The following is a 24,549-nucleotide window of genomic DNA, read 5'->3' as shown; positions in this document are numbered from 1 at the left end:
GCCTCCCAAAGTGCTGGGAATACAGGTGTGAACCACCACACCCAGCCCAGATTATACTATGTATTTAATCTAACCCTGTCCTTGTCTCAACTAAGCGGCTACGGCGCACATTCTGGAATTACGGCACAAAACGCTCTAATCTCCTGCTGCTGCCACAGTTCCTGCAGATGCTTGAAACCTCTCTTTGGGAGTTGACTAACTCGATTTCTATTTTAAAGCTCAAAATTAACTCATTAACTAGGTCCAATTTAGGAAGGCCTGCCCTGTTCCTTTCTTACTAACAATCCTTAGAGGCAACTCTGATTTCCAGGCCACGGCTAGGCACACAGCTGTGTGCTAGATAGCTAAAGCTGCCCTTCCATAAGGCGCTCTGTGCAAAGCATGCAGCTCCAGTATGTTCAACTGGACTTCTCATTATGTCTCCATAAGCAGTCTCACCGTGCGGAAAACACAGTAGCCATTTTAAGAACCAAAAAATGTCACCGCCGTGTAAGAAGGCCTCCCCGCCCTGGGATGTGTCTCCAGGCAGGGCTGCAGGGTGCACAGGCTCTGCCCAGACCTCCAGTACATCAGGGATGCTAGAAATCACGCCGGATTTCAGCCGCTTTGGGTTTGGCAAAAGCCAGACGTCTAGCCATGTTAACCAAGCACCCACCCACCGTACAGAAGCCCACCCTCAGACGCCTCTTCAGTAACTCTGAATCCAAATTTCACCCACCTCGGCGTGGACTGTCCCTCCTCGGCCCGGACTGCGGAGGGAAGCTCTTCTCTGGGCTCGCCGGGGTCCCCTGCCTGCCTTCGCAGTTCGACAGAAGCTTCCTGCAAAGGGCAACATAATGAGACACCAAGTCCTCAAGCTGCCTTCCTCAGGACATCTGTGATTATGAAAGCCCTCATTTGTGGGTTTGCCTTGCCAGGGCAGTTCTACAAAGCATTTCATTGAGATGACTGAACTAAGACCCCGCGTCCACTTCTGTTCTGGGCAGGAAACAACTCCTACGTGAAGCCTGTAAAACCGTGTGGCACAATTGGCCAAAAGAAATAAAATAAAATACAGCTGGTCACAAATTACAGCGGTGAAGCCTCAAGCTCTAGTACTCCTCAGAGCCTGGGATTCTTTGCTCCTGACAGAGCAAGCATGGAATTCTCAGAGGTCATGCTGAATAGCCACAAGCCAGGGTATCCAACAGTGGAAATAAACACTCACAGCATCTGTGTGGATTTTCAGGGCTGGGACACCACAGAGCAAACCAGCAGCCTTCTTTCCATGCACTTATTAGGTATCTTGTATTAAATTACTCGTGGTTCTTTTTTTTTTTTGAGACAGGGTCTTGCTCTTTTGCCCAGGCTGGAGTATAGTGGTGAGAACACAGTTCGCCGCAACCTGAACCTCCTTGGGCACCGCCACACCTGTCTAAGTTTTTTTTCTTTTTTTTTTGTAGAGATAAGGTCTTGCTTTGTTGCCCAGACTGGTCTGGAACTCCTGGCCTCAAGTGATCATCCTTCCTCGGTCTTCCAAAGTGCTAGAACAGCAAATGCACCACCGCACCCACCCTGGATTCTTTTAAAAAGAAACTGCATCTATCATTGTGGAACTTTTTTTTCTTTGAGATGTGCAAGTGCAGATGTAATAGGGAGAAAAAGCTTTCAAAGGGGGTAGGTGCAAGAGAGAAAGAGACTGTTAACTTTGAAGCAGGGCTAAGAAATATGCAGTTGTCTAGAAAGCTGGACATTAACTCTCACCATCAAAACTCTCACCTTAATAAAGTGCAATCACTTAATGTGTTTTAAATACATTTTGTCCCAGAGCAATCCTTGAAAATACTTGCAAATAAAAAACAGAATACTAAAAAAACCCAAATACTATAAATATTAAAGGTCATCCATCAGTGTTTGAAAAGTGGCTACTGTATGTCATTTTAAGCTTTTACATAAACCACACATTTCCATGTTAGAGGCGTTAGTTATCATTTTCCATAGTTTCTCCCTCCAAGTTCTTTGCTGAGTATGAAGGTAGGAGCAAGCTACTTAAGGGGAAACTCAGTTAAAGCCAGAGATTGTGGCAACGAGAACGGGAATGAAAAATGTGGGTTTTCGGGAATATGGCAGTTTAAACTGCCTTGAAGTTGACGTGTCAACTTTGTTCCCAAATACCTCTAACACAGAGGACACTAGGAGATCTGGAAAAGGTAAATGCTCGCACAGCTGGAGCTGAGTAGCCCTGGCGTCAGCCACTGCATTCTGGGTGTGTCCTGTCCTTGGGTTAAGATGATGGTCAAGGGGGCTGTGGCTCCATGCTTACCTGCTTGTAGTGGTCTGTGGACGGTGAAGACCGGGACCTCCCATGAACGTGCTGCGGCCTCTCCTGTGGGTCCAGGCTCACATCCAGGATGTCATCCGCTGAGTGGCAGCGCCCAGAGCTCCTGGCCTCCAGAGGTTTCCTCTGTTCCTTCCAAGAGGCCTGATACTCTGCAAAGGTGCCGAGCCTCCGCGGTGGGTCTGAAGTCCCTGCCTTCTCCGCTGCGCTGTGAGCGTTGAGGCTGTCCCCAAGGGAGGTGGTGCGCGACCAGGGCTCCGTGCCCTCACATGTGCGGCCCGCTGTCCGCGGCCTCTCTGGCTTGTCTCTCGGGATTCCGTGAAGAGCTTGCTTCTGGGCAGGCCTCTGGGGAACAGGTTTGCTTGTTTCCTCAAAAAACTTCCACCTGTCAGCAAACGTGCCCACAGTATCCTCAGATGTCCTGGGGTGCTGGTGAGGACTGTAGCCCCTCGTGAGGCCCACCTCGTTCATCTTCTCGGGTTCCGAGTAGGACTTCAATTTCTGCTCAGCTGTGAACCGTCTCCGGCCTCCGATGCGGGGCGGGTGGGGCCCGCCACTTGTAGATGAGGGTGGCTGGGCCAGGCCTGCCTCCCAGAAGTGGGGGACAGCGTCTGGATCCCCCATCCGGTGTTCCAGTGACTCCGGGTATAGGTCTCCTGGGTTGGGGTCCAAGTCGCGGCGCTTGAAGGATGTGGCCCTCAGGACCCGGGCTTGGGCCTCTTTCAGGTGGTCTTTATAGGTGCCAGCGAGGGGTCCTTCCTGGGTGCCACCTCCCAACCCGGCCCTCCAGCGGCCGGTGACATCCTCCGCCTCCCCTGCTGCAGTCAGAGCCACTGTGCTCCGGCTCTTCTGCAGCTTGGCTCTATGCATCTGGATCTCATTCCGCAGGGTGGTGGCAAAGCGGTCGCTTCTTCGGGTGGGCTTGCCCACGTGGGCGTCGAACGGTGGCGGTCTGGTGGCGCTGTCCTCTGGACTGCTCTCAGGCCGGCGCCTCCCCTCCTGGGTCAGGGAGTGCAACAGGGGCGTCTCCTGCGGGCAGATCCTGCTGCTCTCCCCATCTGCCCACGTGATGCTGGCTGCCAGCCTCTGGCTGGCTTTTTCTGCACGGCTGGCCCTGGGAGGCTCCTGGGCTCCCATGGAGCAGCCCTTGGCCCCTGTGTCCAGCGGGTAACACCGTCCTGTCTCGCGGGCATCCGGAGGACCCTCAGGCTGAGGTAGGTGATGGCGTGGGCTCTGGCCCACCGTGGGTGGGGGAAGACTCTCGAGGGCTCCAAGGGCCGTGTCAGAAGGCCAGCATCCCGCCCAGAGCTGTGCTGCTTGCAGGTCTCCCTGCACACAGGGCCGGGGACCCTGCCAGCCGCTCCCCAGATTCTGGTCACAGCTGCTGAGCCCCCTCACCTGAGGAGGGCTGTCGTTCTGGAAGCTGGCAGCCCCTGGCTCCTGCCCAAGGCTGTCAGCACAGAGGGGGCTGTGGTCGCTGTACAGGGGAGGGTGTCGGCCGCTATGAGGAGACTGAAGGAAGCGCACGTCTGAGCTGGACAGAGAGGCCTGCAGCCTACTGGAAGCTCCATCCTTGGAGGGTGGCCAGCTGCCGTCTGCGTGGGCCTCCTGTGGGCAGCCCGGGCCTCCCGATCCCTTCCCGAGGCTCCCCGGGTGTGCTGACCTCCAAGGCCGATCGGTGAGCTCTGGTCTCCGGTCACCACGAGGCTGAGCCTGGGCCAGGGCCGCAAAGTGCTGTGCCGCAGCCGCCTCTGAGAACACAGGGCCCTGGGCCTTCTCTTGGCTCTTGGTGGCAGCAAAGCTGTCACTGCGGAGAGGGGGAGGGGGAGGAGGTGGGGATGATGGTACTTTCTTCTTATCGGGAACATACCAGACTGGCCCAAAATTGGACCTCCCAGGGGCAGCCAGCTTAGGCTCGGCATTGTACTCTGGCCTGGGGCCTTTGCCGCTGTCACCGGGGACCCTGGGCGGGAAACACCTGAGCTTCTCCTCCGAGCCCTGAGTGTCGCCTGCGGCCTGGGCCTGCCGGCCACCCTGCCTGGGAGCCTCCCAGAGGCCCACAGTGTAGAGGATGTTCTCTGCAGAGGACGTGTCGGCTTTGGACAAGGTGTGGTCAGGAGTGCTAGAGCTGGTGGAGAAGGAGCCGTAGGCCGAGTCGCGCTTGCTGTGGCTGCCCAGGTGGTCGATGCTGCTGTTGGACTTGGCCACCGAGAGGCGACCGGAGGGGTGGTCCAGGCTGTCAACGCTCCCCAGGGAGCTGAAGTGATCTAAGGTGCGCTGTAGGTTCGTCTGCTCCCAGGAACTGGACAGGTCGTGGGAGGAAGAACTGCAAGAATGAGAAGAAGGACAAGGCATGGTGTGCTTTAGCAACAGCAATGGCAAAGGGCAAGGTGGTGGACGCAGCTGGCCCTCTGTGGAAATACCAAAATGCCAAACAGTAACTTCCCAGGGTGAAGTTGCTGAGGCTGAGGTTGCAGCTCAGCACATCTGGATTTTAGTAGAGACACGGAGAAACTGGGCACAGGCTGAAAAGACTGTGTCCTCCCTGTTACATGCCTTTTTACCAAACAGATGCCTTGCAACCCTAGCGCACATTCTTAGCCTGATGCCCGGATCGTTGGCAGGCAACGTCTGCATTTACACGTCTATGGTCAATCAACAGTTAAGCGCAGGGGTGGCCACACCACAACTCAGGTTGTTGTTGTTGTTGATTTTGGTTTTTTTTTTTTTTTTTTTTGAGACAGTCTCACTCTGTCGCCTAGGCTGGAGTGCAGAGGCGTGATCTCAGCTCACTGCAACCTTCGCCTCCTGGGTTCAAGCGATTCTCCTGCCTCAGCCTCCCGAGTAGCTGGGATTATAGGTGCCTGCCACTGTGCCCGGCTAATTTTTTTGTATTTTTAGTAGAGACGGGGTTTCACCACGTTGGCCAGGCTGGTCTCGAATTCCTGACCTCAAGTGATCTGCCCGCCTCGGCCTCCCAAAGTGCTGGGATTACAGATATGAGCCACCGCACCCAGCCCAAATGGTTTTTATATGTTTTATGGTGGGAGAAGAGGCATACTATTTCTCCTATTTCACCTGTGAAAATGATATGACATTCAAATTTCAGTTCATACATGAAGCTTTACTGGAACCCAACTGTGCCCATGTGTCTGCGTATTGTCTGTGGCTGCTCTTGTGCTATAATGAAAGAGCTGAGTAACTGCAACAGAGAAGTGCGGCCTGCAAAGCCAAAAGCATTTACTAGCTAGCCTGTTACAGACCAGGTTTGGTGGCTCACACCTGAAATCCCAGTGCTTTGAGAGGCAAGGCAGGAGGATCACTTGAGGCTGGAGGATCACTTGAGGCCAGGAGTTTGAGACCAGCCTTACTTAGCAACATAGTGAGACCCCCATCTCTACAAAAACTTTTAAAAAAATGAGCTGGATGTGGTGGTGCATGCCTGTAGTCCCAGCTACTTGGGAGGCTGAGGTGGGAAGATGGCTTGAGCCTGGGAGGTTGAGGCTGCAGTGAGCTGTGACTGCGCCACTGCACTCCAGCCTGGGCAATGGAGTAAAACCCTGTTTCAAAGATAATAATAACAATAATATCACACACTGCTGTGTTCAGCTTTCAGCTAACTGGTTATACCCTACAGAGTTATTGACACTCACACCAAAAAACACAGGCTGCTAAACAGGATGGCGTCTAAGAGGATGAAATTAATGGTGAGTTGAGACATTCCTCTGTAAGGTAATAACTGTGTGTGACTGAGAGCTCTCAATGGTGAAACTATTTATCCAGGATGTTAAGTGCTTTCTTTAAAGCTCAACAAAGCTGAGATGTTCACCCTTCAACAGGAAGAAGCTGTGGCTCCACTAGGTTAGGGGAGAGTGAGGATGAGAGAACCGTGTGACCAGGACAGAACACTGGAGAACAACTGGCTGTCATCTATGGGAGGGAGAGGACTGTTTGGGTTTCCCACCATCTTCTATAAGAACAGACCATGTATCCTCAAACCCGGGGCATGCTCCCGACTACCCACCAGTATTCTGGAAGAGATTTTTCTGTGAGATCCCAAGTCCAAGCAGATCTAGAGAACTCTGAGCACTGTTTCCACACAGATGTGGGCAGTGTGCATGTTTCTTTCATCAAGAGACTGCCAAATGGGCTTAATGGAGATCTCATCACCTTAAGTCACTTCAGGAATAAAATAAAAGGCCCACTGTTCACTTAAGTGTTACTACTCAGTTGAGAATCTGTGGTTTTTTGTGTTTTTTGGGATTTTTCCCCCCAAAAAATACACTGGGCTCTAAATACCATCATCTTTTGTCACTTTAGGGGTAATGTTATATTTCAGTTGTCTTTCCTTCGTGTCATATAAATCTTTACCTTGCAATTTTACAGACCAGTATTTTTTTTTCTTTCTTTTTTTTTTTTTTTTTTAAGAGACGAGGTCTTGCTCTGTTGCCCAGACTGGAGTGTGGTGCTGCAATCATAGCTCACTGCAGCCTCGAACTCCTGGGCTTCAGTGATCCTACTGCCTCAGTCTCCTGAGTAGCTGGGACTACAGGTGTGCACACAATGCCCAGCTAATTTTCTTTTATTTTTAATAGAGATGGGGTCTTGCTGTGTTGTCCCGGATGGTCTTGAACTCAAACAATCTTCCCACCTTAGCTTCCCAAAGTGTTGGGATTACAGACATGAACCATTGCGCCCAGCCAAGACCAGTATTTAGTAACAGCCAAAAACTGAGTGGTTACATTAGCTCCAAACAGAGACGCATACCTGCGCACGCGCGCACACACACACACACACACCAAACATGCTCACTGATACACACTCACATACACATATACATGTGCACACACATGCGCACACACATGCACATGCAAACAGATGCACATGCACACATACAGGCACACACGAACACAGACACATGAACACTCATACACATACAAAGACACACACACACAAATGTGTAGAAATACACATGCACACTCACACCCCCCCCCACAGACACCCGTAAACACACACAGATACACACACACACTCACACAAGCAGGGAGACATCCACACACGCACACCAAAAGCAGACTATCTGCTGTTACCGCCATCCTCTTAACAGGAGACTAGTGAGGATACTGCCACTAACTCCAAGAGGGTTGAGGAGAGGCTACCAAAGCTTAAAGAACCTCTTGGGAGCTTTTACAAGATACACCTGCCACCCCATATATATCTCCTGCCTTCCAGTCCATGTGTAAAACCCTGGAAAGGAGAGGGGTGCCGTGGATGCCACCCCACCGGCTCAGAACCCTACTGCCTGGCATCCCACCTGGCCAATCCCAAAGAAGCTTGGCTGAAACCCAAGTCCTATGCTCCCCTTCTTGCTCATGCCTTGTCTTGCCATTTCATTTTGTGTCACACGCTTGCCGGTTCAGTCAAAAATTCAGAGCCCTCCAACTGTGATTATGTGTCGGTGGCCCAGTCTCATCAGAAACATCAAAATCATTCTGCAGTCAGGAGTGCCCTCCCTGCAGAAGGCTGAACAAACCTGGCATCCTGGACGGGAATGGGTGCCTACCTCGCGTGGTGTCGGCCGGACCAGGAAGGACAGCCGCTGGTGGAGGTGAATGGGGAGGCCGCTAGCTCAGGGTGGCTGTCAGAGAACTTGGTGGCATGCCAGGAGTGAGGCCTCCAGCCCAGCTCGCTCCTCCTAGAAAAGAACGCAGGGGAGGCGGGGGGTCAGGGAATGCACACAGCGCTCACCCTCGTGCCAAACAGTGCAGGGGGCTTGGGGACCGCACACAGGGCACACGCTCGTGCCAAACAGTGCAGGGGGCTTGAGGACCGCACACAGCGCACATGCGCTTGTGCCAAACAGTGCAGGGGGCTCGGGACTGCACACAGCACATGCGCGCTTGTGCCAAACGAACAGTGCAGGGGACTTGGAGACCACACACAGCACGTGCACTCTCGTGCCAAACAGTGCAGGGGGCTTGAGGACCGCACGCAGCGCACGCGTGCTCGTGCCAAACAGTGCAGGGGGCTTGGGGACCGCAAGCAGCGCGTGCGCGCTCGAGCCAAACAGTGTAGGGGGTTCAGGGAATGCGCACAGCACGCACGCTTGTGCCAAACAGTGCAGAGACTGACACTGGTCACAGCAACTCAGGCAGGTGCACGGCACCATGTTCAGGGGTTGCCCGCTGAATCCAAACCCACACCTTCTTTTTAGATTTCTGTTCACCACCCATTTGCCCTATCGCAGAGTGGGAATCACAGGCTCTAGATGTGCAGCAGCCCTTATCTTTATTTTTATTTTATTTTTGAGACAGAGTCTCACTTTGTTGCCTAGGCTGGAGTGCAATGGCATGATCTTGGCTCACTGCAACCTGGGCCTCCCAGGTTCAAGCGATTCTCCTACCTTAGCCTCCCAAGTAGCTGGGATTACAGGCACTCACCACCAAGTCCAGCTAATTTCTGTATTTTTAGCAGAGACCAGGTTTTACCATGTTGGCCAGGCTGGTCTTGAACTCCTGACCTCAAGTGATCCACTCACCTTGGCCTCCCAAAGTACTGGGATTACAGGTGTGAGCCACCACACTCGGCCAGCCCTTATCTCTAAAATGTGTTCCTCTATAAATATGGACAACTGTTAACTTGTCAATTTAAAATCTTACAAATGTAAAAATAAATAAAGAACATTTATTCTAAATAAATAAGTAAGCAAATGTTGCCCTCTCCCTACCCCAATATGAACACAAACAGCATCTCCTATCTTTTGCTGGAGAAAAGGTATACGGGTCCCCCAGGCGGCTGGGTCACACAGAGTTCAGACAGCTTATCTGTGTCTATTTACCTAGGTAACAAAGTAAAGACAGCCACCTTCTGGTTAACTAAGACTAGTAGCCGCATCTTCCCCTGAGCCTCTTAGTCAACCAAAGATCCCCCCAGGGAGTCATGACAACCCACACCAAAAGGCTAAAGTCCCTTCAGCCAGGGCTCCTGAATATGGAGGAGCTTTCCTGGGCTCCCCCACCACAGTCCCCACCATCCCATGTGTGGCTTCTTAGTGTCTTGGCCACATCTGCCCAGATGTGATGAGGTGTGTCTGGTTAGAAATCCCGATGGATGTCAGTAATGCAATAGGGCCTCCAGGGGAACACTGCCGGGCGTGAGATCCTCCTCCCGAGCTCACTTCTCCAGCCTCATGGTAGGAAGCCAGCTTTACATTTCTCTAATTTGGGACAGAACTGACAGCTGATAACCCAATCAAGAATGGAGAACGAGCTCAAGTGGGCCTCTTTAAATACTTTGTGGAGATCAGATGTTTTTCCCAGCAGGCAAAAACATTAAAGAATATTATGCAATAAAGAACATTTTACAAAATAAAACTGAAAAGCATGTATAACACAAACCTTTCGATGACTCAGATCATTTTAACGAGGAAAAGTATACGGGTGGCAAAATGTGGAACATGCTGACTTTATGACAGTTTCCCAGGAACCAAAGAGAAAGTATAAAAGACAAATTCAGCACCCCATGGAAGGAAAGCAATTGTAAAACCCAGACTGTACCTCATGGAATTTCTCAAAATCCTCGTAAGGAAGGTTCTGGCCATGTGAATTTCATTTTCAGCTGGCTTTCTCTGTGCTATGACATCCACAACTTCTTTCATCTTCCTTTATAGTTAATTAATGAAGAAAATAAACTAGACTGACTGAAACTGGAGGAAAGGGGAGAAAAAGAGAAGGCTAGGAAAAGAAAACGTCTGACACTCAAGACGACGCTAGTTCAACCCTGCTTCGGGAATAACTGGGCTACTAGCTGGTTTAGAGGGTCAGCAGTTCTCCATGGGTACAATAAAAGTTCTCCCAGATAAACTATCATTAGCAAGCACATATACGAATATTAGCAACAGATTTTGTTCTCACAAAGTATGCATGCAAATGGCCGGGTGCTGTGGCTCACACCTGTAATCCCAGCACTTTGAGAGACTGCCGTGGGAGGATTGCTTTCGGCCAGGAGTTTGAGATCAGCCTGGGTAGCATAGCAAGACCCCATCTCTGCACAAAATTTAAAAATCAGCCAGGTGTGGTGGCGCGCATCTGTGGTCGCAGCTACTAGGGAGAATGAGGTGGGAGGATGATTTGAGCCCAGGAGGTTGAGGCTGTAGTGAGCCGTGTTTGCGCTACTGCACTCCAGCCTGGGGGACAGAGCAAGACCCTGTCTTTTAAAAAATATATACGTGTGACAGATTATGAGGAATCCAGTGACCGTGCCATGCCATGGCATGAGGAAGCCCAAGTGAGCCACGTGGATAAGGCCGTATGGAAAGCGACACCAGGCAGCCCCAGCTGTCGCCCAACCTCCTGGCCCCACGCACCAGACACAGGAGAGAAGGAAGTCATTTGCACGTATGGCCCCTGCAGAGGCAACGTGGAAAAAGACTGAGGAAAGACTGAGGAACCCAGCCAGCAGCCAGAACCAAGCCCCAAAGCTTCTGGGCATCTGCTGCTGCTCAAGCCAGCCCCGCGGAAGGCCCCTGTCATGGGGGAAGGGAGAGAGTGAGTCGCAGCTGTGCCCTGCCTCTATTCCTAGCTTTGGCCCTGGACAGATGCACATCAATCCCGGGTGTAGCCACTGACGAGTCAAGAGGGAGGAGGGAAGTCACTTATCCTTATTCATAAGTGGTTAATTTATTCAAAGTGACAAAATCCAAAGTTCAGTTCCTTGGTCATTCTGGCCACGTTGCGAGTGCTCAATGGCCACATGTGGGTAGTGGCTACTGCATGGGCAGCACAGATATGGAACATCTGCAGCCCTGCAGCTGGAGCACTGCCTTAGAGATGTAGTAACCCCATCTCATCTGCATGGCAGGAATGCTGCTACCCCCCTGCGACTGTCTGCTGCCTGCAACCCTAGCACAGTGACTGTTTACACCACCTCCCTCCCCAACCCTTCCATCATGTGCAGATAACTACCTTTTAGAGATTTTCTAGAGCATATTTTTAAATCTTGAAATAGCCAGCCCTAACACATAGCATGCTTCTGAGTACCTCCGTATAGGCCAATTGCTTTGTGCTCAATTTTACAACTAGAAATTCTGTTTGACACCACTAATTTTGGGGCCACTTTTCATGCAGCAAAGATGATCAAAATGGAGAGTAATCATCTTAAATCTGCTTTTAAAAATATACTAATTTTTATTTTTTATTTTTTGTAGAGATGAGGTCTTGCTATGTTGCCCAGGCTGGTCTCAAACTCCTGGCCTCAAGCAACTCTCCTGCCTCAGCCTCCGAAAGCACTGAGATTACAGGCATGCGCCACCATGCTCGGCCTTAAATCTGCTTCTGAAAATATCCAGGGAGTATCTTCCTCCCCAGGCACACAAAGCTTCAGTTTGCAGAACTGTTTCAAATAAAATGAATCATCCCCATGCACCGATTCCTTAAATCCAAGCATGAAGAGAAATTAGCCCTTTAGCTTGGTCAGTTACATTGGGGAGACAGCAGCTTGGTGGTAACATTAACCTAAACCAGCAGTTAGCCAAAAAACCCAAAATACATCTCAACCTTCCACTGGCCTCAGGCTAAAATAAGAATTAATTCAGTGTTGCAAATGAATAAGGCAGTGACCACAGAAGCCTTCTAGCAGCTGAGAAGGCTAAACAATCCCGTTCCTGGACCAAAATCATTCTGTTGAAATCGGAACATTATGTTTTAAAACAAAATTGTAATAATAATATCATTTCAGATTTACTTTTACCTTAGAAGTTTATTCTATAATGATGATACTCAGCTTATATCTAATACAGACTTTAACAGCTGGCCATTTAGTCAAAACATATACTGTTCCATGGGTGGAAGAATGGACAAACAAAATGTGGTCTATCCATACAATGGAATATTACTTGTCAATAAAAAGGAAATTTTGACATATGCTACAACATGGAAGAACCTTGGGGACGGTATGCTATGTGACATTAGACAGTTACAAAAGGACAAATACTGTATGATTCAACTTATATGAGGTACCTGATTCGTCAAAATCATGAATGCAGAAAGTAGAATGGTGGTTGCCAGAGGGTGGGGGAGGGGAGACTGAGAAGTTGCTGTTTAATGCATATAGAGCCTCTGTTTTGCAAGATGAAACAAGTTTCTGGAGATTGGTTGTATGATGTGAATACACTTAATGCTACTGAACATTACAATGGTTAGGATGGTAAATTTTATGTGTATTTTACCATAATTATCAACAACAACAAAAACCCAAACTGTATATTGTGCATCTCCCATAGCTATGGGACATCCCTGTGGATGTGTCCATCGGCGGGGACAAAAAGATACAGGGTTGAGGTCAAAATGCAGGCCAGGGAAAGAGGAAGATAGGACAGTCCGAACAGGGGCGTCACAGCCAGAGAGGCTGATGGCATGGAAGAGGGCTCCCCATGGACGGGAATGCATGTGCAGAAGGCAGCTTGGGTGGGAGTTGTCGGAGGCAGGCAGGGAACCTGCCTGGAAGTGAGACTTCCATGCCTTCAGAAAATGCATCTCACCTGGTTTATCCCTGCACAAGTCACACACTCTTTCCAAACTGTCTGAAGAGAATGAGCAATGCTGTATGAGGCAATGAAAAAATGAAAACAAACCCAGAAGCTCCTTTTTAAAAAGATGATATATAGATATATGTGTTCTTACATATGACATAGTCAGCAGTTCTTATACGAATTGTGGCTTTTTTTTTTTTTTTTTTTTTTGACAGGCTCTCCCTCTGCCACCCAGGCTGGAGTACAGTGACGCAATCATGGCTCACTGCAGCCTCGACCTCCTGGGCTCAAGTGATCCTCCCGCCTCAGCCTCTTGAGTAGCTGGGACCACAGACACACACCACCACGCCCAGCTAACTTTCTGTATAATGAGAGATGGGGTATCGTTATGTTGCCCAGGCTGGTCTCACACTCCTGGGCTCAAGAAATCTGCCTGCCTCGGTCTTTCAAAGTGCTGGGATTACAGGCGTGAGCCCCTGTACCTGGCCTAGGGATAATTTTTTAAATAAGCAAATGAAGACACACAGTGAAAAGAGTTATACTCTTTCTGCTTTAACTGAAGATATCTTGGTTACTGTGGACAGTGAAAATTTACTAATATATATGCTTTTTTTCTCAAGTCTTCTGAATTTCCTGGTGCATAATGAATGTATTTGGGGATCAAGCCGGGGTCAGAGTGGTTTCTGTTTGTTGGCACCTCTGCAACAGCTGGATTGGTGTTGATAAGGAGATGGTGGGGAGGACCTTCAGCCCCTACATGCTGGTCGCTCAATCACAGACCCGTGGAGTTGGGGACAGAGTGCTCTGGCGCCACCTAGAGCCCGCCTACACTCCCGGTCCCTCTGGCTGAGTTTCAAGGGCTCCCAGAAGGACTTGAGTAGACTGAAGGCTGTGGTGTTTCCTCCTGCACAAGCCACGCACTCTTTAAACGCTTTAAACCACCTTGCCCCTAGAACCGCGGGTCTCATGTGCAGGACAGACATGTTTCTGTGTATTCCCTTTCATCCCGCAGACTTGACGAGTGCCTTTCTTTCCCCAGTCTGCCTGGTTTTGTGATCATTCTCCCAAGCCATTATCATTTAAAAATTTTATTTATTTAATTCAAAAATTTTTTAAAGAGATGAAGTCTCATCATGTCACCCAGGCAGGTCTTGAACTCCTGGGCTCAAGCAGTCCTCCCACCTCGGCCTCCCAAAGTGCTGGGATTACAGGCATGAGCCACCACACCCAGCCCAGGCCATTATCATTCTTCCAAAACATAATGTTTAGTCAATGCATACTATTCCTTTTATATAACAAAACACCATGGTATTGACAATACCGAGTTTTCTGGTACTCCAGATGGAACTATTCATTCTAATGGTGGGTTCCCCTGAAATCCCTTCCCACAGATTGTATACCAAACTTCATTGAAACTTACTTCAATTTTTTAGAGTAATTTTATATGCTAGGTAGTGTTTTGGGTTTTTTTTTTTTTAAAGGACAGGGTTTAGAACACAAATATAAAAAAAATGCTAGGATGTCATTGAACATTAAGAACAACAGCTGTATGTTTGAGCCCAGGAGTTCAAGGCTGCAGCGAGCTATTATTGCACCACTGTTCTTCTGCCTGGGTGACAGAGCAAGGCTCCATCTCTAAAAAAAAGGAAAGAACAGATTAGATATCAAATATCCTGTTTTATTTTTAAAAGGAATTATTACAAGAACTGCTTCAATGAAATCTTTATTATTCACAAAGAGCAGAATTCCTTCCCTTCCCTCAAACTAAAAAAAAAAAAAAAAAGAAGAAAAGAAAAAAAAATCACGAGTGTTGGGTTATTTTCCTAACCTTTTAGAAGAAAGCAAAGAAGCACCTCCTCCCAAGACAAATAGTTTGTGTTTCGTGCCCCCAGCTAACTAAGTGCACAGTAAGAGCACTGGCTGGAGGCCAAGGCAGGGTCTGGGAGGGGAGGCGCCTTGGCCTGCTGGGAGCCTACGGTCTGAAACACAGGCCCACCTGGTCCCCCTGCCTGGAAACTGCGATGGGGGGCGGGGGGTGTTGGTGGTATTACATACGTGGGGGGCTTTTGGCCTACACTGGGAGCTGAGGAACGTTTTGTGGGAAAACAGATAAATAATAGTTTCTAAGGGCTTCTTGGAGATAAGGAAGAGCAGGGTTTGAAAGAAGAGTCTGCAGTTGGAAAGGCCTTGCAGATACCGGGCCAGGATGGGAAGCCCTGGAAACAGTCTGGGGGCCTCAGGGACTGTGACAAGCTTCCTGATGTCAGACCCCAGGGTCTGGGGAGAAGGGAATTTACCTGGCAATTGCTCACACTCTTCTAATCCTTTAAACAAAAACCACCTCTCTGCAAACATCAAATGAACCCCAGCTCTGACTCTGCTTCCTTCCTTTTCCTGCCAATCCTCCGGAAGGCTTCTTCCTCTCCCAGTCTGCCTGCACCTCCTGCCAGATCAGTCTCCCTGCATGCAACACAGCCCTGGCCAGGTCTTGCCCTCACTCTAGAACCATCAGCTGCTCCCAGTTTCCACAAAAGGAAGTCCATGCTCCTAGGTTCTCTGTGGTCTAGTCCAGGGGTTCTCAGAGCATGCTCCCTGTGCCGGCAGCATCTGTAGCATCTAGGGTCTTGGCAGATAAAGCAAATTCTCATTTCCGCAAGACCAAGGAAGTCTGGGCTGCAGTGGGCCAGGAGTGTCTGCACCACCTGAGCAGCTGTGTGTGAGCCGCTGGGTGCTGGCCCCATCCTACGTTTCCACCTCCCTCTCCCAAGCCTCCCCCTCTACTGTTCTCACTAGAACTTCCAGCTATGGCTTCCAGCTTTGGAGCACCTAGTATGGCTGGCAGACGTTTATATCTGCCTCTCAAAACTGGCTCAGCTACAAAGGATCGCTCTGCTGGCCTGTCCTCAGCAAAGACTTTCCTGGATCAACTTCCACCCTTCCTTCCTCTCTGAGTCCGCACTTGTGAGAGCTCTTCAGCCCACTCAGCTGCAAGCTCCTGGAAGACGGGACCTAAAGGAATGATTTTAAGCACGTGGTGGGAGTGCTTCTCACATACATCACATGAATGTATACAAGTACGCCAGAGCACTCTAGAAATGGTTAACTCTGCATGTATTTTCTATAAGAAAAGTCCCCCCTAAAGGCACTGTGGGAAGATTTATATGCAGTGTCTTTTCCCAGGCAGTGGTGCGGCAATGCCTGCGTGAATGGTGACATCATGTCTGATAAAGTCTATGGTCCTAGGAGATAAGAGGCAAGTAGTTCCTGCTTTTAAACATGAAGAGAACTGAGGCAAGATAAAAATTCCCAAATGACCTAAGTAGCTGAAACTGAGACATCAGAGCCTCATTGTAAGCAAACGCCAGGGCCCAGCAGCAGCATTCACGTGGCGTGAGAGCCCCAGAGTTGCTCTCCACCCGGCCAGTCTGCCTGCCTCACCCCTAGCAAGAGCGTGCCCCGCCTCTGGCCTCCACCTCTGGTGTTCAACCTGGGTCCGATGGCAGAAAAGACTGCGGAGGAATGCCACAGAAGCCACAGGCAGAACCGGGCGGCACAGAACAGAGGAGTGGAGCAGACCCGAATGACTTGTTTTTCCCATTAACCTTTGTAATGTTCATTTCTATAAACCCATTACTGTTGGAAAGAAAAGGAAAAAAAAAAAAAAAAGACGATCGCTGTCCCAGTGTCCAAACCACTTGTGTTCAACCATATATATGCCCCGAGTGTCAAATCATCATTTCATTCAGCTTGATGTTTTAAAAAGGGCACCCACACAATTTCCTGGCTATGTTTCAACAGAATGAATTTGTTGGCAAAGAAACTCAGCACATTCAAGTGTGCAGTCATTAATATGACTCGTTTTATATAGCCCTAAGGATGAACACCACGGATATAAGAAAAAAGACACAAAAAGTTTAACTTCTTGAGTCAACATATCAGTATACACATGGCAACAGCCATACCAAAAAAAAAAAAAAAAAAAGCAACGAGGGATTGCAGACTGCTGTTCTCTAAATGCTATGCTATGTATAAAGCGCTCTAGCCATGTAAATAGATGCAAAGGGAAAGGAAAGAGATTTCAAGAAACAATCTCCCCTAGCCCTTTGTGGAATTCTGCCCACTAGATCTCAGCAAACAATATCCCCACCTAGCCCTTTCTGATGTTCTGCTCATTACATAAAGCCCATAATAATTTACTGTATTTTTACTCAATTTGTCCTCAAATTCCCTTCCCAGAGCCCATGGTTACTCAAGGTACTAGAAGAGTTAAGAAGATATTCTTCATAGAAAAACAAAAAGCAAGGTATAGAGAAGAGATACGAGGTTTAGGGAAAGTAACCAATAAAAGAGACTTTACAGTCACAGCACAGCAAAGAAACATTGAGCCCGGACCATGAAAAGAGATGAAACTCAGTGGCAAAATCGGGGAGGCAGGGGGAGGAAGGTCCACGAATTCCTCTGAATGCAAAGTTACAGGCACTACCACCACAGGTGAACTGAATGTGGCAGTAGTGAAATGCTATTACAACTAAATCACATTTCTCCAAAGGAAGCTTGTGCTTTTATTCCAAACTTTTTACAGATCCTATACGCATTCAGAGAACTATTAAATACCACTGCACATGTGGTCACTATGGTAAGCCAGACGTCCACTCACATGGGATCGACATATGCCGAGTGGCTGATAAAAATCTTCCCTTATTTGATCACTTATCATCTCACCGAGAGGGTGGCAGGCATCCTTTTCTTTGCAAGGGCATTGAGCCAGAGAATTTTCCTCTGTGTCTTTACATTTAATAAACCACCATGTCATAGCTGGCAAATCAAAGTAGTGAAATCACTGAAGAAAGATCTGATTCCTTCCTCTTTTTTGTCATTTACTACAACTGCAGACCAATGACCTTGCTTTCCGTACTATTAAAGGCAAGCACACCCACAACCAGCAGAGTAAATGGTACAACTACCCTCCGTGGTGCAGAGAACTGTTGCTACCTGCCCTGTCCATGACGCTGGCTACCTTACCAAAACATGGTCTGGACATCGGAACTACTCGAGTTATTTAATCAGCCCACTTCACATCCCCATCAATGCTGTCATGACTACCATTCAGCAAAGCCTTCTGAGCACTCTCCTTAAACATGCCACTCCATTCCATTCCAAAGGCCTTTGGACTCTAACTGCCACAAACAGGCTTTCTTCAGCAATAAAACCAAGTTATCAGGCAACTATTCTAAATGGTTTTTATGAGGATTTGGTTCTAAAAGTACCTTCAGATAGCCAAGACGTAGGAACGCATCTTGCAGTTGGGGACAGGAGGGGTTTGAGTGTGTGTGGGTGGGAGGGAGACATGGGATGAAGTTGTTTTCATTATGGAGCATTTTCTTTGTGTGAATAAATTAGCAAGTGACATTAAAACAAACAAACAACAAAAAAAAAAAACAGGCTTTTGTTACAGATAAGGTATGCCCCTCACTTTGTAGAAAGGGCCAAGGCTGTGCCGGGTACTTCATTTCTTCCCCCAGACTCTCCCACCTTGGAACCAATGGGTGTTAGTGGTAACCGGGCTTGAGGTGACAGTTCTAAGAAGAGGTGACATTTACTCCGCCTTTATGACCTGCCGGGCAGCCATCGCTCATGGCTCTGCCAATATCACCTCTCCCTGCCCCTTGGCAACACACTGAAAGCACGTTTGTCTCCATCTGGACAAAGCGGCCAGTGCAGGGCAGAGCATGCCACAGCGTGCCAGTGCCACCACAGCCAAGGACGGGATGGACAGAGAGGGGACCCGCTCAGTGTGCTCCATGTGGGACAGACAGAGCCTCTGGGGACGTCTCGACCTGCAAAGGCCTCATCTACCTGTCCTTTAGGGGTGACTGCAAGGGCGAGTGGCACACTGGACAGAAGCCACATGTGGGCCTCCTGCCCTGCCAAGCCCACTAAGAGGTCAGCACGTGATCCCAGGGGCCCTTGGTGTCTGCTGGGCTGCTGCCTCTCGCAGGACACTACCTCCCAGATGACAGACACCAAGACCTGTCCCCAGATCCCTGCGCCCTCAAGTCTCAAGAGAGGACATTCCCAGGGTCTGCTCTCAAAATCTCACCAGAACACTCTTCTTTCCAAGCCAGTAGCAAACTGGGAATTCAACCAGTGTAGATCAACCTTTTCTCCTAAAGCTCAGGGCTTTCAATTTGGCGGATCTCATTACAGCTGCTCCGTTTTAAAAAATAAAAGTCTACGTCATTTGTGGAACCGATAAAAAAATAAAGGTCATTTAAACTTCATTGTTAATGCTAATGCTAACTTCTCAATTCCTCGAACCTCAAAATAAACTTAACCTGTACAGTGTGGATCCCACTGCATAGCACATACAGGTCCTCCAGAGACCCCAAAACAACACAAAAATAAGCTAAACATTCTCTGTAAGTCTTACTATATTAGAAACCATCACTATTTGCAAACATTGATTCATCTGATTAAACTACCTAAACCACACACTAAGGCAAAACCCCAACAGAAGTAACTTTCCCCAAAATAAAACAATTCTGATCTATGTGGTTTTCTTTTTTCTCCTGATTTTACTTAATAAAAACAATAAGCTGGCCGGGTGCAGTGGCTCACGCCTGTAATCCCAGCACTTTGGCAGGCCAAGTGGGGCAGATCTCTTGAGGCCAGGAGTTCAACACCAGCCTGGCCAACATGGCGCAACCCCATCCCTACTAAAAATACAAAAATTAGCCAGGTGTGGTAGCACACGCCTGTAGTCCCAGCTACTGGGGAGGCTGAGGCACGAGAATCGCTTGAACCCAGGCGGCAAAGGTTGCAATGAGCAGAGATCTTGCCACTGCACTCCAGAAACAGAAGGAGACTCTGTCTCAAAAAAAGAAGAAAAAATAAAATTAAATAAAAAAAAATAAAAACAATAAGCTGGGCATGGTGGCATGCACCTGTAGTCCCAGCTACTCAGTAGGCTGAGGCAAGAGGATCACTTGAGCCCAGGAGTTTGAGGCTGCAGTGAGCTATGATTGTGCCTGTCAGTAGCCACCGCACTCCAGCCTGGGCAACAGAGCAAGATTTCATCCTTCCTTCCTCCCATCCTCCCTCCCTCCCTCTCTCGTTTCTTTCCTTCACTCATAATAAAATAAATAAATGAAATAAAAACAATAATGGAAAATAGCCTAAACCAGTCAGGGTCTCCTTTGTTTTAACAAGAAAATAAGCACAGTAGCAAACAGCCATTAGCCCCCAAATGCTCACAGAATAGAAATACCCACTCCTGAATCACAGACAAAGACATCAGACAGCCTCGAAGGCATGGGTTTCACCTGACGTCCTCCAGTGTCCCCACTAAGGAGCATGCCCTCCATCTGACCACGCACCATTTCTGCCTCAGGAGTAGTTCTGGAGGGGGTGGGGTGCTGGGGGAGTGGGGTGGGGGTGTAAACCTGCTGACGTCTTAGGCGGCCCCTTACTGCTGCCACCGTTGCGAGTAGCAGCTCCCGGAACATCTGTGCTAATCAACCTTAGGGCTGCAGGGCCACCTGTTCCAGGACAGCTCCAAGGAGCCAGCAGCAGAGGGGGGCACAGCACAATGCGGGCTAGGAGCAGCAGTCAGGGCACCTTAGCAATGCCCAAGATGGGACGCATGTTGTAAGAAACCAGCTCCTAGCAAACATGAGTGCTGTCCCTCGACATGCAGCCTCTTCTCTTCAAATGCAGGACCACACCACATGGTCTCGCAAACCCTTGCAGCCTGATGCAGAAAACCCTTCCCTCTGCTGCTAAGCTGCTCCTGAATGCAAGCTTAGTGGATGTAATTAGATTCACAAGAGGGTTTAGGGCTGCCAGCAAAGAGGCAGGAAGTGACATGAATCAACCCTATCCATGATTTGGCCCCCACAAAATGACTCGCAACACATGACCGGTTCAAGAGAAACTGCCCAGAGTGGAGTCCGTGACAAGGTGGCAGGTGGATTTGCTGTAAACAAAACTAATATTATAATGCATATTTGGGGAAAAAGCCAAAAGGGTAATTGCAAAGCTTTAGAAAATAATTTATGATGTGATATTTAAAAGAAATTTTCCCTAGGGTGTTTGAAATTACAGGTGCTTTTTAGAAGCTGAACTTAACAGCCATTTGCCTCTGAAGGGAGAAAAACGGATGACTCTGTCCCCAGAGCTGTTAATGCAGATTTCAGAGAGAAGACAGCAACAGGCAACAGCCACGGTCCCTTGCACCGAGTGGATAGGATGAGCCCAGCTAAGCTAGGAGCCGCCGTCCCCTTCTCGGTCCTTCCCCACCCTCCCAACCCTGCTTCCTCTCCTCCAGAGCAGCTTGAGGTCATCAGGCAGACCTCCCTTTTGCACTAACCCAACTGGGCTAAGTTAATGAGGAAAATGCCAAAGGGTCACCCAGTTTCTGGCCTTAACCTTCCCAAGAACTTGTGCTTAAGGCCAGCAAGCGGTAGATCCGCTGCTAACGCCCAGCGAAATAGCCTGTGGCTCTGTGTGAAGATTCCAGAGCCCTGGAATCCATTCAAGACCTGCCCAGGACTCTCCAGGGGTGGGCCTGGGCACCTAGGAAAACAGTGCAGTGGAAAAAAACTGGACACACACATACACATAATAAAAGGCTACATGTCTGCCCTGAACTTTCCTGCAAGGAGCACTCCCCTGGCCAAGCAGAGACAGAACAACAAACCGCCTGGGAAGAAAGAGAAAAGCAAAACTGCCAGCCTCAGCCTCTCCTCCTGACCTAACCGACAGATCTGACTCCTGGGCAGCACCCCTCCCCTGACATCTCGGGCCGTGGATGCCACCTGGACCTCACAAGGAAGAACATACATGCACTTGGTAGGGCTGATTGTTACAAGTTCTTTGTCTCCAGCTCCCACTGCCCTGGGCGAGAGGAAGCGCTGGCCCTCATTTGCGGAGATAGTGATCCGCCTGTCTCCTCCCGCATCGCTTTCCCAGCACCAGCTTCTCAACGACCACAAGGTCCGCGTTGCCCATGCCTGTGAAACAAGATGCCACCGCTTTGTGAAAGTGGCCCATCGCAATCCTATCCTGGCTGCCTGGTCCCCTGGTCCCCACACACACAAAGATAAAATGAGCCTACAAAATAAGACGTGTAGCAGCTGTCACTACAGGGAGGGGAGTTTATCCGTGAACCACTATTCAAATCATGTTTAAAAAACCATGGAGAGGCCAGGTGCAACGGCTCACGCCTGTAATTCCAGCACTTTGGGAAGATCGCTTGAGCCCAAGAGTTCGAGGCTGCAGTGAGCTATGATTGCACCACTGCACTCCAGCCTAGGCAAAAGAGCAGGAACCTGTCTCTAACAAACAAAAAACCACGGATTCCTGTGCTTTACACAGAGATGTATGTACCTCTTTCCCTCATCACATTTTTGCAGATGGGGGCAGACAATTGCAACAAGTCAAACAAGGCTTGGGCAAGCTAGTTTACCATTTGATCATGCTTTTAAGCAGAGCAATATAGAATATGAATATGTTGGTGTCTCAATCTATGAACTACCTGCAGAGTTCTTTTCATGAACTAGCCACTTGTAAGGGTACATGCTCCATCCTGGAGCTCTACATAAAATGCTAGAAAATGCTACCTAATCCATAGAGACAGAAGGCAGATTAGTGGTTGCCTAGGAATGGAGAAAGAGGAGGGCGGGGAGATTTAAATAGAGATTTAAATTTAGATAGAGAAGAATACGTGTTCTGGCTTTAAGAAGAACACTTTTGAAAGCACCCATTGGTGCTTTTGTAGTAATGAAAACCACATAAAGGTAGTTGGAGTATTAGAAGTTCTATGCACATTTGGTCACAGAAGTCTTCTGTGTTGAGTGTTCTGTGAGAGCAGAGGAAAAACAGCTTGTGGGTTTTTTCCTAACACAGTTATTGAAAGTGTGTCGGGAAATAAAAATGTGTAAATAAACTCCGCTGCTTTATATCTCGTTACACATACTACTTAAATAAAATTCTATTTAAACCACATTATCATTTTGTCCACATCTCTCATTTAAAGGAAAGCGGGTCTGCAGAACACAAAATGGGGATTCTACACAGTGGCTCCTGGATATCCTTCAGGGCAAAAGTTTAATCCCTTTTCCCAAGAGTCTTTTAAGTACCTACCAGCCAGCAGATGCCCTGAGGCTTCGCTCTCTCCTCCCACCAACCAGTTCTCCTGTGGCATGGCTTTCCTTTGAACAGATTTTAGACTGTCTATCTTTATCACTAAATATGTACTTCTAGCTCAAAAAAAGAATCACATCTACCTTGCTTCTAAACATATGGAATGATACCTGACTTCACTCCCGTAACTACAGAAATGCAAATGTAAATAGAAAACCATATTTCACCTATCACATTCAGAGAATACAAACAAACAAACTACAAATATCCTATGCTAGAGATGATGTGAAAGGGTCTGAGAAACTCAGAAATGTCTCTGAACATTCACAATGGACACACCTTCCGACTCAAGAACTTCCATGCTAGGAATTTCTACGCATATCTATGCCCTGGTGATACAAAGTTGGCCAGCTATGCTGACTAAGCTGGTGTCTCCATCAAAGAAGAGACAGACAGTAAGACCGCAAGCACAGCCCAGTGTTTTTGGGGTCTCTGGGAGCCCAGAACGAGACAGTACAGGAGACAAAAGAAAAGGGAGTTGCAGTCAGCCTTGGCAGCGGGATGATGACCCCCAGAGCCAATTTATAACTCCTCGTCTTACCTCTGCAGAACAAGCTTCCCTCACCACCACCGGCATTCCACTAAGTTAAGTGAATCGTGTAAGAACAAACGTGCTGCTATAGGAGGGTTAAGACGGTGATCACAGAAGAACCAGTGTCATGGTGCCTCTCGTGCCCCACCCTCCCCAATGGCTCAGAAACCACCATTCTGAGATTTTACTTTCTGATCTACAAAGAGTTGTTAAAAGGGTGCTCAGGAATAGCATGTACCACTTACAATTGACTTTGCTAAATTCATGAGGCAAAAAATGTTTTTCCTTCCTCCCTTTTTTTTTTTTTTTGAGACAGGGTCTTGCTCTGTCACCCAGCCTGGAATACAGTGGCACAATCATGGCTCGTTGTAGCCTCGATCTCCCAGGCTCAAAGAATCCTCCCATATCAACCTCTCAAGTAACTGGGACCACAGGTGTGCATCATCATGCCCAGCTAATTAAAAAAAATTTTTTTTGAGAGAGAGATGGGGTCTCACTATGTTGCCCAGGCTGGTCTCGATTGAACTCCTGGGCTCAAGTGATCCTCCTGCCTCGGCTTCCCAAAGTGCTGGGATTACAGGTGTGAGCCACCACGTCTGGCCCTTCCTCATTTCTGAACCTTTTCTTTGGATACTGTTTTGGCACCTCCACCCACCCCCACTTCAAAAAAGCCTTTCGGAATTTGTCTTGGCTGGTTTGAATGCAGCGGTGTTTACAAATAATTAGTCACAACCAGTTACAGATTTCTTTGTTCCTCTCCACGCACACTACACTTCACTTGACCAGACTTGAAAAAAAATTTTTTTTTCAAAACAAGGAAGATATCTTTATGTCTGTACTAAAAATGGAAATAAATGTGGATCAATTAATTAAAATTTACAGCCAGCCTTCAAAAGAACATGCTAATTTTGTCAAAAGGGATGTGTAAGCACTTGCCTGTTAATAAGCCAACTTTAAAACCAAGGTGGA

General features: G+C 48.4%; 1 protein-coding gene across 3 annotated transcripts in view; it reads right to left on the bottom strand.

The window, feature by feature from the left end:
* The window catches only part of SHROOM2 (shroom family member 2), a 161,073-nt gene that overhangs the window by 49,316 nt on the left and 87,208 nt on the right, over positions 1–24,549 (bottom strand). For 2 of the 3 annotated variants that reach the window (XM_031005994.3, XM_055377015.2), the window contains exons 3-5: positions 7,881–8,012; positions 2,303–4,643; positions 719–819 (exon numbers count right to left, since the gene is read on the bottom strand). In XM_031005994.3, coding sequence (XP_030861854.2) covers positions 719–819; positions 2,303–4,643; positions 7,881–8,012 — 2,574 coding nt within the window. The remainder of the gene's footprint in view (positions 1–718; positions 820–2,302; positions 4,644–7,880; positions 8,013–24,549) is intronic. The other variant, XM_055377016.2, reaches the window with a different exon arrangement.

This window comes from Gorilla gorilla, chromosome X (assembly GCF_029281585.2).
Source record: "Gorilla gorilla gorilla isolate KB3781 chromosome X, NHGRI_mGorGor1-v2.1_pri, whole genome shotgun sequence".
Classification (NCBI taxonomy): domain Eukaryota; kingdom Metazoa; phylum Chordata; class Mammalia; order Primates; family Hominidae; genus Gorilla; species Gorilla gorilla.
Note: the sequence above shows the minus strand (reverse complement) of the source record. Positions and strands in the feature narration are given on the sequence as shown.